General features: G+C 30.2%; 2 protein-coding genes across 2 annotated transcripts; one reads left to right on the forward strand and one right to left on the reverse strand.

The window, feature by feature from the left end:
• Window positions 1-2,317: 2,317 nt before the first annotated feature.
• Window positions 2,318-8,087, reverse strand: LOC129317600 (mitochondrial import inner membrane translocase subunit TIM50). The gene is made up of 10 exons (XM_054961929.1): window positions 7,723-8,087; window positions 7,378-7,466; window positions 6,555-6,591; window positions 4,853-4,914; window positions 4,639-4,752; window positions 4,311-4,415; window positions 4,116-4,214; window positions 3,296-3,455; window positions 3,082-3,184; window positions 2,318-2,737 (listed from the first exon to the last, which is right to left on the reverse strand). The coding sequence occupies exons 1-10, from the start codon at window positions 7,943-7,945 to the stop codon at window positions 2,698-2,700; spliced, it is 1,032 nt and encodes a 343-aa protein (XP_054817904.1). The 5' UTR covers window positions 7,946-8,087; the 3' UTR covers window positions 2,318-2,697.
• Window positions 8,088-12,978: 4,891 nt separating this feature from the next.
• Window positions 12,979-14,076, forward strand: LOC129318931 (uncharacterized). Its single transcript, XM_054963940.1, has one exon. The coding sequence runs from the start codon at window positions 13,065-13,067 to the stop codon at window positions 13,869-13,871; it is 807 nt and encodes a 268-aa protein (XP_054819915.1). The 5' UTR covers window positions 12,979-13,064; the 3' UTR covers window positions 13,872-14,076.
• The last annotated feature ends 5,053 nt before the right edge of the window (window positions 14,077-19,129 follow it).

Consider the following 19,129-nt stretch of genomic DNA (forward strand, 5'->3'; position numbering starts at 1 on the left):
TAAGCAAGCTTGTCTCTAGCATCTCAAGCTCATTCAAATGGGCTCAAATACCTGAATTGTTAGATATTATTTTATTTTATTTTTTATTCAATTTTAATTTTTATTTTTAAAACATTAAGATTGTTAATTTTTATATTATTTTAATTTTTTATCAATAAAAATAAATTCAAGTATTCGAGCCAAGCCTATTCAAATTTGGGCGGCCTTGATAAGTATTAAGCAAATAAAATTTTTCAAACCTTGAAGTCTAGTCCTAAAATTTTTTGAATCCTAAAATTGATTAAAAATTAATATTATTTTTTCTCCATTATATATTCTTCTTAGTTATAGGTGCAAAATAATTTATTTTAAAAATTAATATTTTTTAAAAAACAATAATCTAACAATTAAAAATAATTACAATATGCTAAAAAAGAATAGAATAAAATAACATTTTAACAATTCAATGTTCGAACTAACTCAAATAAGCTCGAGATGTTAGGATTAGGATTAGTTATATAATTTTTTTATATATTTAAATATTTTAAGTTCTATCTAAATAAGTCCACCCCTCTCAACTCTAAACAAGGGAGGAGGAATTGAGAGTGGAATAATGAGTTGAATGTTAGTTGACAGAACTAGAAAGAGGGAAAAAAATTTATAGGGTGGGTAATGATGTTGCAACAATGAATATATGAGAGAGAAATTGGTTTCAATGAAGCTAGCTTCTAACATGATAACATTGAAAAAAAACTGAGTACATGTTAAGCCAATTTCTTTTTTCACTCTATCATGTTTATAAATTGATTTGGTACAAGCCAAGTTTAAAATTGTAGTATTTTGACAAATTCTTTCTAACATGTAGTGTTTTGGGAAACAATTTTTTTTCCTTAGAGCAAGTAGTAGGTCAATCAAAGTGAAAAAGGAGATACAATGATGGAAGAATGATATATAAATTTCTCTGAAGTAGTAAAATAACAATTTGATCTTACAAAATATGATAATAACAACAATGTTTTAAAATATTTCTTTAAAATTAATTTTTTATGTAAAATTATTTTAGTGCCCAGCTGGAGCTAATTTTATATTACTCACAAATTTAATATAAGTATTTACAAGTTTTGTTTTACCAATAACTACAATGATTTAAAAAATTATAACTTTTTATTAGTAATTTTCTTTATTCAGTAAAGTTTAGCTAATTTTATATGGTTTACAAGTTTGGCATATGCATTTGCAAATTTAATTCCACCCATAATTAAAGTGATTTAGAAAATAACAAATTTCTATTAGCAAAATTTAACTAATTTTATATCATTTATAAATTTAGTATAAGTAATCACAAGTTAGGTTCTACCAATGACTAAAAAAAATTAAAAAATAATAATTTTTTAAATTGCAGAAATATCAAAGTGATTTTATACAAAAACTTAATTTCAAAGAAGTTTTTTAAGACCCTATTGTTATTACCACATTTTGCAAAATCAAATTGTCACTTTTCTATTTTAGAGTTACCCGTCATTCTCCCTACAATTAATGAAACAATTAAATTAGTTCCTTAATTTTGTGTAAGATTTCATTTTTAATTATTTAATTCTATAAAATATTTTTCAATCATTTAATCCTAACACCATTAATTTCACGAACAAAACATTTTACATTAAAATTTTAAATATTGACAAAACACCTTTAAATATTAACATATTAAATTTAATTTTTAAAAATCATCATGTTGAATGGAACGAGATGCCTAAATACTTGTTACAAATTAGGAGATCACATGAATAAAATTAATATAAAGGATGAATGTAAAATTTACAATAAATATAGCAAATTAAATTATAATATAAATAATATTTTTGATAAAAGTTAAGAAATTAAATTAAACTAAACTAAAATTAAATGCAAGCCTTAGCCCCTTTGACATCCTGAATAATATAACAACCTTATTACTTAAACTCGTTTATCAACACTAACACAGAACCAGAAGTAAGAATTTTAAGTCACAAATTATTATATTATTTAGTGATTAGTAATGATGATTTCTCCAATATCCTGGTTGTTGCACCCGTAGTTGGTCGCCTGACTTGAAAATGAATCAAAACCACACACACAACTACCAACTACCTGCAAAATTATTTTATTATTCAAATCCCAGCATTCATTTAAAATATACTCGTGTCTCACTATCCACATATATATTGGAAGACACAGAAAAGTAATGAACATTCAAATCAAACATAAAACCCACAGCCCCAGATACGCTTTTAGGAGAATCAGATGATCAAAAACCCGACAAAGTCTTACTTGGAACCGTTTTATAGACACGTTTAAGATGTAAATACCACTGAAAATTCCTTATCCAACTGTTCATTTATAATTGAATTGCTAATCTATCATTTGCAAAACGTGTCCGAGAACTTCTAGATCTCAAACTAGACCTTTGAGCTTGTAGAAGTGTAAACAAGGAGATCAAATTAATAAATGGGTAGTCCCAAAACCTGTCATCAACTTTCAGCAACATTGGTTAGTGTCAAAAATGGATTATTCCAAGCTCGAGGAAAACAATCTATATTTCTCTATTTCTTAGACGTTCAAATTGACACAACGATTAATCACTTCCGCATCTCAGGTGAATCAAATTTGAGATGAAACTCTCATAATCAGTCTCCTAATTTTTCCTAGGAGGCATTAATCGACACTCTGGTGTTACTGGTATCACTGTCTCCAAAAACCACGCTTCTGTCCTTGCATTCTCCTGCATCATTTTGATGAGCAAATTAAAAAAAAAAAAAAAGATGTTACTAGAATACTAACAAAGTCACAGAAATTCTCAACAAGCAACATCCTCGAGTTACATGGAGGAAAAGGCGAAAATAATCTTTCTCATTAGCTCAAAAAGACTAAGATAACAAACAAGCATACAGTAAATACCAACAAAGTCACCGAAATTCTCAACAAGCAACATCCCCTAGTTACATGGACGAAAAGGCGAAAATAATCTTTCTCATGAGTTCAAAAGGACAAAAATAACAAACAAGCATACACTAAATACTGTTTTAGCTTCAATGCCTGCAAAAGTTACACATCTTGAAATTTTACCTCTGATGCTCTTTGGACCGCCTAATGAATTCAGTTGGAATATCACATCCTTGATAAGATGCTAACACTGGCCTTATATCACCTGGGCTGCTTCGGGCGACAACTGCACAAGATAATGGAAGACGTAATGCAATTTTTGCCAGCATAAAAAAGTCAACAATATCTTCATTACTTCATACATGATTTCATTAACATATCTTATGAAAGTGCTTACACTCGAGAAATGGTATAAAATCCAAAAGAGCTGTGTCCTCTGTATCATTTTGCTGCCAGGCCTTAATAGGGACACAGTTCTCGCTTTGAAGGCAACTTTCGAAAGCATGGCCACTCAAATAAAGAACTTTTGCTGGATCTCTGTTTAGCTTTGACAGGTCCTGCCAGGCAAGAGGAAAGAAAATAAGACAGTTCAATTCCAACTCATGAGATGATGCTTCAATTCAACATAAGTGTCCATGAACTCGAAACATCATATTACTTTATACTGGCCTCTCGCATGCTCTTCAACATGCCAAACAATAATACAAGTTAATAGCCCCCAAATTTGTGTGTTAACGAATTACATTTACACCACATCAGCTTCACCTAATGACGTAATAAATTCAATTAACTGGACCTGGTATCAAGAAACTTAGTCAGTTCTTCACTATGACAAACAATGGGAAGTTTCCTTCTGTATTAGATTTTTAAGATAACTTACCTGTAATCAATATGATAAAAACAATATGTTAAGCACCAAATGTTTAAATCTTCAATTGATGCTATGAACAATACAAGTCACACCAACATAAGAGTTTGCGCCTCCACATACTTTTAAAAAAAAATTGGTAACTGACCCAGACACCAGGCCATATAAGTACAAGAATCCATCAAGCTTGAATCTGATACACACACACACACACTCTCTACTGTATCAGGTTGTAGATACAAAATTTAAGGTCCAAACTCCGTGACATTGAAGATTCCTATTTCCTATGCCTAAGGGCATCCAGAATGAAGAAAAAATATATAATTGAAAAGAAATAAGACAAACATACTCTATAATGCTTGCCATCCTGATACTTGGTAGCTGGCCTTGACAGCCTGTATCTTATGCAGTGCTTGGTATCCAGCCTATCAAGAACAGGGTCTACAAACTGCAAAAAGCAAGAACAAGGTATAACAATACTCAAGAAATAATGATAAGCATCCATTCAGAATGGGAACAATTAAAAAAGAAAAAGGCAGAGTACCATATTTTGTTCATCGGTATACACAACAATTTCATAAAACTGTGCTAGATGCTCCAAAAAAGCATCAACTCCAGGTCGTTTGAAAGTTTGCCAGCCTGTATCCCTCTTTACATAACAAGGGAAAAAGATTACAATGTTCAATATTGACCTCAAGAACTTTTGATAATATGAAGCAATATCTTGATAATAAAGGGTCAAGAACTTTCATACAACGTGTAAATCATTGCTGAAAAAAATTCTGGCATTACCAAATCACATTGCTAGTATATAAGATTTCTCAATTTATTTCTACTAAAAAGCGTATAATTATCTACATTCCATGACATACCGTCCATGTATAGTGAATTAGGGTCTCATTGAGATCTAGAACAAGTGTAAACACATGTCGCTCCTGAGGAAGTAAATCTGGAAGAAGCTTATCTGAGTATGGTTCCGTATAACTCTAAAGTGTAGCAAGAGCAAGGTATTAAAATAAATGAAGAAAAAAATTAACAGGAATATGAATAATCAAATAGAAAATCAGAGGAAAGATAGGCATTTACCTGAACCTGTTCCTCTACAAGCCTTCGTGCATCTAAGTAGAGTTCTATTGCTTTAGCAGGCACTGTGATGTTACAGAAAAAAGAACCAGCATGCTGTCAATACTAACTACAAATAAAAAGCAATTAAAACATAAACAAACAGATGGTGTGTTATTATCATCTAGTCACCTTTAGCCATCAAAAATAAATGATTACATCAAACAGCAGAGGAACCTCAGAGACGGATAACAAAATATAACCTGAGCAGATATATAATGAATTTTTCAGTGAGAAAACAATAGTATCATTGGACTAAGGAGGCCAATGCAATTGCAGTAGCAAGTGTAAAACAGAACCTTTGTGATAGACCATATAGCTTTTAAGTCATTGGCCAGAAAGCTTAAACTTTAGGATTACACCAACAACCAATTTAATACAAGATTTGAGTTCTTCACAGATGCATTTCACTGACCAACTTGGCCTTTTGAACTGAAAACATTCTGCTGCTATGGGCGGTATATTAACAACAGAGAGAGAGCACGATAGTGAAAGTAAGAGGTTTGAGCTGATAATTTGCTTTCAGCACATACTCCTATGCTAGCAGTACTAGGAAAGATGTTGGAGCTCGTGGACAAATATACAGTGAAAATAGTTTATCTGGGGCTGCTGGATGATTTGAGCATAGATATGTCAAATTTTCTTTGGCATCTTCCAATAAACATCTCAAAGGGCAATTGGATATAAACCGACGTTGAGTTTGCAACTATAATGTTGTAATATTTTCAAAAGTTTAGCGAAAGCACACTCCAGTGTTGAATCCAAACCTCTATATGAATCACATGTCCCCCCCTTCAAATTCTCTCTATTTGCTTTAAGCCCTTTAAACTCACAATTTTAATAATTCCGTATTTTTGGCCTTGTAACTTTTTAGATTAGAATAGGTTCTTTAAACATTAATATTAAGCTAGCTTGATATAAACAACTTCTGTGCATTTCATATTAAAATAGCTATCTTCTGTGATCCAAACTAAAAAATTTTGTATTGAATTTGACACAATCAGTTGACCTCCAATCTTAGTCTAATTAGGCCTATGGCCTGCACCCCACAAAAATACCCGGCTTGCTCCTTGTTGTGAATTCTTAGAACTGAAAGTATTCAAGTAAATCTAGTCAACCATCTCAGTGCTTCTCATTGTGAATTTTATATATTTTTGTTTAAAAATGCAGCATATTCAAGCCACACTTTCCATTTCTACTAACCGAACCCCCTCTCCACCTGAGAGAGAAAAGATAAGATATGCAAATATCTCATGCACAAACTTTTGACACGATTAATTTTTCCATCCAAAGAGTAGGATCTTATAAAAGTCACATGGAGATCCACATGTCAATAAAAGCATATCTTTGTGGTAATATTACTTCAACTGCCCAGAAAAATATTGTTTGATACACGATTCTCCCCCAACCATGTTTTTTTTTTTTGGGGGTTGCTCATGGTCATATAGAAAGGAAAGTACGAACACTTAACAGAACTACGAAAAAAGTAGAGATGTCATCTAATTGACTAACTCAAATCCATGATATTCATATAGCAGCCAACAATCCCAGGGAAAAAAAGAAGAGGATTCCATTACAACAAGAAAAACAAGTTTTTTTCTTCAAAGAAGAAGGTAAGAGATTAGTTTGAAGGGTGTAATGTACATAAAGTAGCTCATGAATTCACCTGTCATTGCTGTTGAATATAGCAATTGCTGAAATTTCTGCACAAAATTTAGACCAGCACATGTCAACTGACTAATTTTATGTACTACAAAACAAAGGGTAAGACTAAGGTAACTAACCTTATATACTTAACATGCTTTTATCCAATCAAATCAAGACAAACAGTTTTTATTGTGTTAATAATATTAATAACAATATTTTATTATAGAATAAATAATCTATAAAAAATTCACATGTCTTGATTAAATTGAAAATAAGCGCTTTAAATATATAAAGCTAAGAATACAAGTTTTTCCCAAAAACAAATATGGAGGGGCCAAAGAAATAATGATAATGTACCGCATCAAAACGAGCCATAGTCCAGAGCTTCACAAAAGTGAAGGCATTCAGGACTAAAGATGTGAGTGTTCCATATCTAAAAGCATTAAACAAAATAGATAATTGGGAGAACTTACTAAAAGTCCTCATACTCAATTAAGCAGAGAGGCATAATCCAAAACATTCTATCTACTTCAAACCAAGGCTAACGGTTAGGACTGATCAATTACGTTTTTTTGAGGCTGAACTCCTTATGAACAGAACTAACTTTACGATTCCTCCATATAACTAAATCTAGCCCAATACCTTCTAATATATCTTTACCAATAAACTCAGATTGCAGTCAACCAAACGGTAAAAATAATAGAAACTTCTATCTGGTATTACTGAATCCTTTCGAAAAAAATATAAAAGAGAATCCAGTAAATAGAATAATGTGTAAGTAAAACAAATACCACCAAACAGAATATTGATAAGAGTGTCAAGACACCTTCAGAGGTACTCACATCGAGGGCAGTGGCATTTTCGCCTGCACTGTACTTCACTGATTCACGGAGAGACTTCGTTTTTTCTTCAATTTCATCCAAACTGTAAGCTGCAAAATTCCAAAGCTTTCCAATTTTCAGTCTAGCAGACATAAAACGGCAATTGGCAGTATTTGTTAAGAACAGCGATCACGCCTAAATCAAGTAGCAGCACTCAGCATATCATACATACCCGTATTCAAGGCTAATAACATTACATTTCCCTAACACAAAACTATACCCCAAGTTAACCAAAACCCGTCCAGCAACACCAATGATACCGAAATGACAAGTACAATGATAACAGCAGCAATAAAAAACTCGAACCGTATGTGACGTAGCCAGCGGCAGCGGTGGCTCCGGTGAGTGCACCAGCGAGGGCGAACTTGAGAACACTCCAGCCTGCTTTTGTTGAACTCACATCGGATTCTGGGGAGGCGGAAGGGAGCGGCTCCTTGGGAGCACTGGAAGCCGCGATGGAGCAAAGTAGTCGCCCATTGCGCTTCGATACGAAGGGAATGACGCGCGATCCGAGAACCCTCAAAGACATGTCGCAGTCTTTGTTTAATCTGCGTCAGCGAGAGCTGAGGTTTCCTTGTAGGGTTTTGCAGAGGGAAGAATCAAGGCGTGTTTGGACCTTGGCTTGGGGACGAGACCGGCTTAAGACATGTTTGTAGGCGGTCTTGATGGTTAGTTCTGGTTTGAAGTAGCCAAGTAGGAATAAAGAAAACCGCCGTTCGGCGGCTATCTCCAACTTATTGGGCCCTTCCGTCCCGCCACTTAGGCCCCTTGAGAATCACGGACTTCATTTGGGCCTTGCTGGGGATCCTCTATGAAAGACGCTTTTCCTTTTCGTTTAATATCACTTCAATTAAATTTTATATTTAAATTAATATATATTAATTTAAATTTAAATGGTCGTTTATTTTCTGGTGAATTAAAAAAAATTAAGAATATTTGAAGTATACTTCAATTATCCAATCACACATTCACATTTGAACCAATAAATTTTGTTTGAGTATGAACTTGAAATCAAGGCTGTTTCTGTCCTGAAATCCAATAAAAAAAAGAAACGAATATTTACAAAAAAATCAATCTTTATAATTGTAAATATTGTCGAATATTTATGTTTAAGGTACATTAAGCTACATAATCAATGATGAAATGGCAAATGATTGAGGTTGTAGGTACATGCACGTTCAAAGTTGAAGAAGAATGAACAATGAATATGCATAATTGTGAAAAGCAATGATGAATACAATAATTGGCAAACAATGTGAGCTGGTCGTTCAAAACGCCGAAGGCGACCACCCGCTACTTGGCATTCCTGTGGCCTATTTTGATCTTCGTCATTATTTATATTTATAATATTCGTATTTTTTGAAGTAAGTCTTTGATATTCCCTAATTTTTAAAACAAAATTCTACAATATACCTAAATTTAACCAGCCATGGTTGGATTGACCAAAAAGCAAAAACCTGGGTTAAACTTACACTGTGGGTCCCTGTGACAAGTGTCCCCGCAAGTCATTTTTTTTTCACATTTGGAGTTCTCCCTTAAAAATATTATTTCCTTAATGGAAGGGATTTCCCTTTAACAAAATAAAAAATTTAAATGTTGTGAATTCAAACAAATTTGAGCTACCATTATTAAACCTTTTTGAACTTAATGATATTTTAATAAATATTTTTAATTTTCAATAAGACAAATTATTATTACTTTCTTTTCGGTGAAGACAGTCTTTTGTTTGACATTATATACTAATTCCTATTTAAATATCATTATACACATCCTCTATGGGAAAGTAAGTGTGTTTAATACGTGATTGTACCTTGACCATGATTGTTTATCAAATACGATACTTTTGCAACAATTAAAAAAATATCATTTCACAATATACTTGACAAAGTTTTTTTTTTGGAAGAATAACAATAAAGTTCTAAAGAAAAAAATTAATTACAAGTAAGTCCCAATAATATTTTTTAAAAAAATTATAATTATTAATTCAAATAATTACAAATGATAATCCCAATTGCAAACTAAGAATTACATTTAAAATTTAAAAAATGTTAATTGTAATTTAAATTTCTGGATTTCTAATTATTTAAATCAGTATTTACAATTTATATTTATGAAAATTTTATCGAGAACCTAAATATCATTAATTCTATTCATGAGATTTAACTTTCATTCTTCTCAATTCTTTTAATGTGATTCTTTTCTCTCCACAACATTGCTCAAAAGTGACACTTTATATTTAAATGGTATGAAATTTCACCCAATTCATTTCAATCAAATAGCATGGGTAACTAAAATTATCTCTGCAGAGTTATAGGGATTTGCTGAAAGAAAATTTACATTTAGAAGAGGACACTTCGACACATATTTTTGTGGCCTAAATAATGTTATACTTGGAGTCGTGCCCTATAGGAAAGGTTATGGATAATGATATGATCATATATATATATATATATTCTTGGTGTGTGATACAGATAGTTTGCTTACGAATCAAGGCAAGGCATCTTAGTGATGATAATTAATGCTGAGATAATCATGTCATTAATGTAAGCAAGTTCTAGACATATACCAAGTTTTGATACAACAATTTATGGTTCCAAATTAAGCAGCAATTAAATCTAATCATGCTTCTCTTTCAAAGCCTTATGGCTCTAATTACACGATGCTTTTCTTGATGAAATAGACTTGAGCTAACTGCATGAGTTTTCTGCTGTACTTCCTTCATTATTTGACATACGGGTCTTTTGATTTTGACGCATCATTTCAGATTTTTTTCAAGAAAATATTATTTTATTTTAAGTTTAAATCAAACCATCCGATATTCAATTAATACAAGTTGATTCAAACCCAAAATTGTTATTTAAGTTAGCACAGTTTCCCATCAATTCAATCACATGATGGTTGCATTGGCAATGTTTTAAACCAGGAACATCAATGATAATAATTCTTATTTTGTTAGGTGGAGTTGATTATATGAATTATATGATATTATTTTACTCTATCAACAATTAAACCTTTTCGGTATATTATGAAAAAGTGTTGCTTAATTTTATTTTATTTTTTACTTTTATATGATCATGTTGATAGGTAAATTTATATCCAAAATATTTACAATGACAAGAGATGACTCTACTATGGTGGAAGGTATCAATGATCTTGTCAATAAAAAATACAAATAAAATATTATACTCTCTATGTCCCATTTCATAAAATATTTTTTAAGGTAATTTGATTTCATAAAACATAAGACGTTTTAAAAAATAAGATTTTATTAATAATAATTATTTTGATATCAATCTTTATTATTTCACTCCTTAAATAAATTTATTTCCCTCCCACTCTTATTAGAGAAGGTATTTTTGAAAGTTTATAAAAAAATTAAGATAAAATTATAAACTATATGGCTAAAATATACTTCTAGTCCTATAATTTTATATAAGATTTCAATTTAATTTTTTAATTTTGTAAAGTATATTTTTAATCTTTTAACCCTAATATTATTAGTTTTAAATGATTATTTTTTATATCAGTCATTGTTATTTTTAAAAAATTAAACTTAATATGTCAACATTTAAAAATATTTTATCAATATTTAAAAATTTAACGTAAAAGTTGTTAGAATAAAACTAATGGTGTTGGAGTTAAAAGATTAAAAAAAACTTTATAACATTAATGGACTAAAATGAAACTTTATATAAAGTTAAAGAATTAAATGTATACTTTAACCAAACTATATTTAATTAACTTTTTTATAATTGTAATTTTATTTAAAAATATCTTATAAATCAAGACAAAGGGGTAATTAAGGGGTATTTTTTAAATTGCAACATTTACTCAGATTAATTATGCGCAATTGAGGGCGTCACATTTAGTTTTGGACAATCAACAAGAGTTGATTGATAACTAATACAGATAAGGACAAGTGAGTTATCAAACAAAACATCTTGTTATTCCCTAAACCACAATAAATAAATAAATCATATTATCAGTCTAAGCTTTCAGATCAAATTAAAACCCCATCTTTAATCTATATATCTCTATGTTATTTATTAATTTCAACCCTTTTTTTCAGTAAATAAATCTAATAAATAAAAAAAGCCTGAACACATTATACCACAGTCGAACCCCCCAAAAAAAAAAATGAAGAACGAGAACTGTTGAAATCACCCAAAAAGTTAAAAAGAAAAAAGAAAAATGATTTGTAAGAGCCCATGTAGAGTCACATAAACAATGACTTGTGCATTGAACTATAATGTAAAGATGTGTGGTGAGTTTGAAGGTTGTTCACAGACTCACATTTCTATCCGTTACGAGAGCCACAATTTGGATGCAGTTTGGGACCAGCCTTCACATGAATGTTACTGGACAAGTCAGCCTCGCTCATATATATTTGAACACAACAACATCAAGATGCTTTTGTTATGTGGTCAGTTCCTATACATGTTTATATTTTGTGGCAAATACTATGTTCAAAAACTGTACAATACCCTCCCTCTTGTATCCATCCCCATTTATTACAATCTCTCCCGGAAGGAGAAATCTTTTGTCCCAGAACTGGATGATGTTTGGATATTATAGTAATTACACAATGTTTCAGTGGATTTCAACCTTTTGTGCTTTGACAGTAAAAATTAACAAACTTTGTACTTATTAATACTTCTTCCGTTCAAAAGTTTAAAGCATTTTTAACGAAATTTCTTCCTTTAATAAAATAATTACCTACTTTTAAATTAATTCTATCTTTTCATATTTATCTCTATTAAACATCCTAAAATAAATATAAAGTCATTTATTAATAAGGACACTTTTAAAAAAAAGTAATGATTACACCTCAAAAAAGTAAAAATACTTTACATTTTTTAATATCCAACTTCTTAAAAAATGCCTTACATTTTTAAACGGAATGAGGAAATGTTAGTTATAACATTAAAATTATAAAAAATACATAAATTTTTAATTTTGCTCTTCTTTTCAAGTAATAATTATAACAAATTGTTGTTTAAGAATTTAAACAACAATAAATAAATAGGAGTAAAATTTTAAAATATTAATTACTTTACATTAGGGAGAGAGAGAGCGCTCTTTTATGTCAAGGGGGATTTACATTTCTTTCTTTCTTTCTTCCTCCAACTGGACCAAAAAAAAAATGCTTGAATATATGCTAATAATATTAAATATCATATAGTTATAAAAAAAAATCATTATAATTAAACAAGTCATTCAGACTCATTAGCTTGAACTCTGATTGAACCATGTCTTTAATTAGGAGGCAATTTTAGTATAGTTAAAAATAAAATCAATAATAATCACTAGATGACAAATCACATGTAGGATTTGATCGCTAGAGGAACTTTTTAAAGATCACGAGCCTAGTCCTTGCGCACCAATATTTGATAGGGCTTAAGTTGTCTATTCAAGAACACGTGAGCTGCTTTAGGATAACACAAAATGTTAAATCTTGCCCAAGAATAATTTTCCAACCACATGGGTATTTGCGGAATTAAGAAAAAACAACCCAAAGTGACATCCCTGACCAACATACATGTATATATGTGAGGAGGCCTTCATGGCCTGTACACACCAAGCTTCCTCTCTTTACAGAGCTAACTCCTTTTTGAAACTATCCTTAGTTTCATTTCCATTCTGAAATCATGGATCAAGTAAGGTCTGCAAGCTTAGAATCTCTGAATTATCAGAGCTTCAAAGCTCAGTATCTTATCAAGTTTACTCAGTTCTTAGTTTCTGTGTCCGTGTTTTCTTTTCTCTTCTCTCCTTCTTCCTTGCTCGCTTTATTCCATTACGTCAACTTCTACTGCTCCACCTTCCCTCTCCAGCTTTTCACTCACACCGTAGATAAGAACTGTATGTTCCTCCTCTGCAATGGCCTTCTGGTTTTTGTGGGTATCGCCAGATCTTTCTCTGGGTCTAGCGGCAGCGATGATCCTCATGTGAAGGATGCTACTTCTTCTTCTTCTTCTTCTTCTTCTGAGTATGTTGATGATGGTTCGAGGTCTGAGTTCTCAGATATTGAGGCCACGGAGCCGTTATTGTTGGAGGTGGAAGAACCTGATGAACAGAACATTCCTCCAGATGAAGCAGTTGAGATCAGGTACCATGAAGGAGATGAAGATATAGAGAAGGCAATTGCAGAAGATGAGGTTGATCAAGAGAAAGAAGAAGAAGAAGAAGAAGAAGAACTGAGAATCTCTCATTCGGTTCTGGAAGATGATGAAGAATCTGGAATGTTGGATGCAGGGGACAAAGAAGGATCAAAAGGTCACGACCTTCTGATCCCAGAAAACGTAGAAGAGGAAGAAATTGATTATGAAGAAGGAGAAGGAGAAGAAGAGAGCAGTCTGTTAAGTACAGAGGAATTGAACAAGAAGTTCGATGACTTCATTAGAAGGATGAGAGAGGATTTGAGGATCGAAGCCCGACAACAACTGATCATGGTTTAATAATAATGATCACTAGAAGCAGTAGCCATGATTCAGATTTTTCTAGGATGCTGTTCTTAGGATTTTCGTAGGGCCTAATGATCAAGTGTAATTGTTGTATCTTCTATGCATGGTTGCAGTTTTAATTGCAGGTGCTAAGAAGCAACCTCAGTATTTCCTACCCTTTTAATTATGGAATCCTAAGTACATCCCTCTTCTTCCATAATCTAAGATTTGTTGCAGAACTTAAATTAAATCACGTGATGGAACTTAGCAGAATTGATAGATCAATTCATATGCTCATGTGATTGCAGAGGGAAGTGTTGTTCCTAACCTGAGAATAGGAAGCAGAGAAAGGGTTTGAAGTAAAGTCGTGTGCTTTAAGAACACAATAGCTTTAAACACCTAATTGTGTGATACCTACAGGAAAAGAGAGTAAGATCATCCAAATTCCAAGAGTACAAACAAAGGGGTCAGGCGTGCATATTTTGATCTAGGGATACATACTCACTCCTAAAACAAATCAAACAACGGTTCGAAAAATTAATCATTTATTCTCTATGGTTTTCCTTAAACTTTAGTAATTCAATACAACACACAGTTATATAATTTTAGCAATTTAAAACACTAGTCCCAAAATTTCAAGCTGAGGTCTTAATTAAATTAAAATCATAAGGATTAAATGATTAATTTTTTTAAATAAAATCATCTAATTAATCAATTTTACCTTTTATTTTGGGATAGCAAGTTCAGTTTGTTCAAATTAAAAAGGGCATGAGTTAATGAGCAGTGTTATATATTAAAGAGGCGGTTAAGAATTGGGGAGTCAACCACCGTCTATTGATGAAGAGAATTAATGATTAGAGTGGGGCGTGTGGCTAGGAAGAATGAAAGTGGCATTTGTTGAAGAAGAAGAGAACATGAATGCAATCAGGGGGTGATGATAGAGACTGATGAATAGGCAGAGCAATCTCAAATAGAATTTGACTCTTACTAGTTACCTAATCCACATATGGTGAATCCGAATTTAAACAAGATTAAACTTCAATTTTATTTTGTCACTTCAGTTTTTTCCCCTTAACCTAATTACAATCCCTTGCACGAATGCATGTAATATATATATATATATATATATATTTAATACAAGGTTATGGTAAAAATCATGCAAATTCTAATGGTATAGTGTTCTAAGAAGCCTAATAATAGTATCTATTCATTAGACTTGATGAGTCAATCGTCAATCAACATATGTATTTCCATTTCTTTTCTTTATGACTCAAACATTATGATCATCATGATATCAACCAAGGGCGGAGTCCAGATTTGATAATAAGGGGGTTTAGATTAAAAAACATATACATTACAAAACTTTGATAAATCTTGAAAAAGTGGAAAGTATATAATATCTATACAGTATTCGGAAAACTTTTAAAACTTGGAGAAGCTGTGACCTCTGTTGATCGCCTCTGCTTGCCCCTAATCTCAACAATCTCTCAACAGCGTAGCGTATGATTAGTGAATTGCACTTATTATTTCTTGGTTTCATTCAATTACACCCTGCTTCTTTACTTTTAAAGGTTATATGTGTGTGGGATAATAATAATGAAGCCAAGTTCTTACATTGTATATATAAAAGAATAAATAAATTGATAATTAAACTGATTTTAGTTGTCCTAAATAAAATTAGACTGTGAGATCCATATACACAAAAATGTAAGGTGAGTTCCATTGTTGTAGGTTATACACAATGCAATTTTTAATAGATTTTATATTTTATATAATAGATATAGATATAATTTATGATTGAATATGGCTATTAATATTATAAGCTTGCTATTATATAGTGAGAAAAATTAATTGATAGTGAAAAATGAAGATATGTACTTTATGTATATATAGGTATCCTGTAATAGGTTCGGAGATGTCAGATGAGTGCAAAGAAGATGAGTGAAGCAGACACAAAGGAGCCAGTTTCAAAATCAGCATTCAGTTTATGCATGTGCTTTTTACATGATGAGTAATTTAAATTCAAATTTACAGGTTTTATTTTTATATTTTATTTTATATTTATTAAAATAAGAAATATAAAAAATAATAAATCTATTTTATTATCAATTTAGATAATACAAATTTAATTTGAATTATTCAATTTAATATTAAATATTTTTATAATTTTTATAAATAATTATTTAGATACATTCTAGATAATCTAGATTTAAAATTTTCTAAGTTATAATTTTTTTTAATTTTTTTTAAATTCCAGTTTGAATATTTTTGTTATTTTTTAATATTAAATTTACTAAAAAAATTTATAAAATGTTTTAAAAATTTTAATATTAAATTCAGACTGTTTAGATTATGGATAGTCAACTTATAAAAATTATAAAAAATTAATATTAAATTAGACTATCTATATTAAATCTATATTGTCTAGATCTAGATTGATAATAAAATATATTTATTAAAATTTCATAATTTTTATCATAAATATAAAATAAAAATACAAAAATCTGAACTCTCTAAATGCTCATCAAGTGAAGCCAAACGCTGAAAGTGAAGGCTCAGAAATGTCAAAAGGAAGATTCAATGCACCGTGAAGTTAGAACTCACAAATGTCTGCAAAATCAAATCTTCTTTATTCATTCAGTTCCTTTTAACCAAAATAATAATAATAATTCGGCAAACTCCAAACTTTCTTAAAATCTATATACAACCCTTTTTCTCATTTATTTTATGCAACGTGATTGTCACCAACAATTCTGGAGGCTGGCAAAAAGAATAAATGGAGACTTATTTAATTTACACACGAATTTTACAAAAAATTTAATAATAATTTTTAAATGATATTTTCCTCAATATTAATCTACCAGAGGCTGGATCAGATAGTAAGAGTGGTTAAGTGGGGTAAGATATGAATAGAGGTCATAAAAAAAACGATAATTTCCATTCTATTTTCTCTTAAAAAAGAAATATATAAATTGGAAAATATCATTTTACGCAATGAAGTGGTTAACAACAATTCAACAAAACAAATATATATACCTTGAAAATAAAATACTTTAACATTATTAGCATTCCTAACACTTAATTTGGATAAAAAGGTAAAGATAGATATAATAATATTGAAATATTATGGAAATAGGATCAAGATAAATATTTTCTATATTTTATAAATAGGACCAGAGGTGGATGTAACATCTCTCATGGTAAAAATAGAAAATTAATTAAGCTAGTAAAATGACTAATAGCTCAATGTGAATAGAAATATATATCAACTTTTTAAAAACTTTTGGAATCTGATTCATTCAAAACCTAGCTGCAGCTTAAAAAAAAAAAGCTGTTTAACTATTTTTTATTCCTATTATGCATGATTTTTTTAAGGTAAGGCAGTTTATCATATGTTATTTAGTTTGAATTGATATGGTGGGAACATTTTTTTAATATTTAACTGATGAACAAAAAAATTTACAATATAAATTTACCAATCTACTCCTGAGCACAGCCTGAAAAAAGCCACTTGATTAATGTAAACTAAAAAGGTATAACTTGAAGGCTTGAAAACCACTGTAGCAGAAAAGAAAAGAAAAGAAAGCATTGAGTTATATTGTTGTGAATACTGAAAGCAACTCATGGCTTGTCAATTTATAACATTGTACGGCAAAGGTGGCCAATTAATTGACAATAATTCAATTATTGTCTATTGGCTACGTGCCTTTTCAAAATGTGCCACCTTAACCCCCAAAAAAAAAAACTTCGACAAAAAATACATTTGCATAAAATTTTATACGCTCACATGTATACATGTCTCATAAACTGTATACATGGTTTGCAGCTAGTTGTATATTTATTATATCATCAAATTGGAAATGATGTAGATAGTTATTGATGTATATAAAATTTATTTGTACTAATTTTTTTCCCTACATATATTCTCTTTGTTTAAAAATGTAAGGCATTTTTTAAAAAGTTGGATGTTAAAAAATATAAAATATTTTTAATCTTTCGAGGTGTAATCATTGTTTTTTTTTTTGCAAAAGTGCCTCTATTGATTATGACTTTATATTTATTACAGGGTGTTTAATAGAGTAAATATGAAAAGATAAAGTTAGTTTGAAAGTAATTAATTACTTTATTGAGGGGTGAGATTCGATTAAAAATGTCTTACATTTTTGAATGAAAAGAGTATCAATCTAGAAGTAGAATTGATAGGTAGAGATACTATTTAGAAGTCTTCACAATGTGATTCTTTTTAACCTACATGTAACTTTTTTTAAAAATTTTCCCCACATATTTTATCCAACCCTTTCATTACAACTTTGTATGTATTTTTTCACTATTTCTTTCCATGTTATAATGGGTTCAAATAATAAAAAGATGAGTAGTTTTGTAAGGGAAACATAGATTTTGATTTCTTAAGTTGTCGTTAACTTGTCAATATCTTTATAATTTTCTTATTAAGAAATTAGTCGTTAAAATCATGGTCAATCTTTGGCAAAACTCTTAAAGACAATGCATTATTAGTGTGACAATGATATTTTGTAAAAGGAATGACTTTAGCTTTATTAAAATGGACCATAATTTCATGGAGTAAATTAGGAAATTGCACAAACTTTATTCCAAGTTGGTCATAATTTAAAGGATTGAAAACTATATTTTTTTTTATTTTAAAGAGCATAAAAAATTAGCTATATAACAATGATGCATGAATAGAAGAGATTAAGATTGATGGAAAATGTAGAGGGAATAGGTGTTAGCTGGTAGGAAACTAGAGAAGTTTCAAGGTTGATGGTGAAGATCATGGATTTGATTTGAGTGATAGAGATTGAAAGGAAGGGAGGAGGATAAGTCCATCTCAGAATTGAATGAAGGTGTTTGAGATATGCATTTAATATGTAGCATATCAATATTCAACGTGTGGAAGCAAGACACTACATCATCCAAATTTCAAAGTAATGTCCAACTCATTATTATGCCTATTGTCTCTTGGAGTTTCGTCCCCTTCTCAATTCATCATCTTTTTTTAAAAAAAAAAAATTAATCGTCAATAATAAGATGAATAGAATCATCCCTTTAGAAAACAAATAATTATTCTATAATATAAGATATTTTAAAAATAATAATAATTCATTAATACAATTCATTTTAAAATTACCCCTCATTATTTAACTCCTTAAATATCTTTATTTCTCTCTATTTTTATTAAATGAAAGATATTTTTAAAATTTATATTTTTTGGAGAATTTAAAATTCTAAACTATATTTAATTGATTTTATTAGTA

This window comes from Prosopis cineraria, unplaced genomic scaffold, assembly GCF_029017545.1.
Source record: "Prosopis cineraria cultivar Desert tree isolate PC_DT_omini unplaced genomic scaffold, ASM2901754v1 PC8, whole genome shotgun sequence".
Lineage (NCBI taxonomy): Eukaryota > Viridiplantae > Streptophyta > Magnoliopsida > Fabales > Fabaceae > Prosopis > Prosopis cineraria.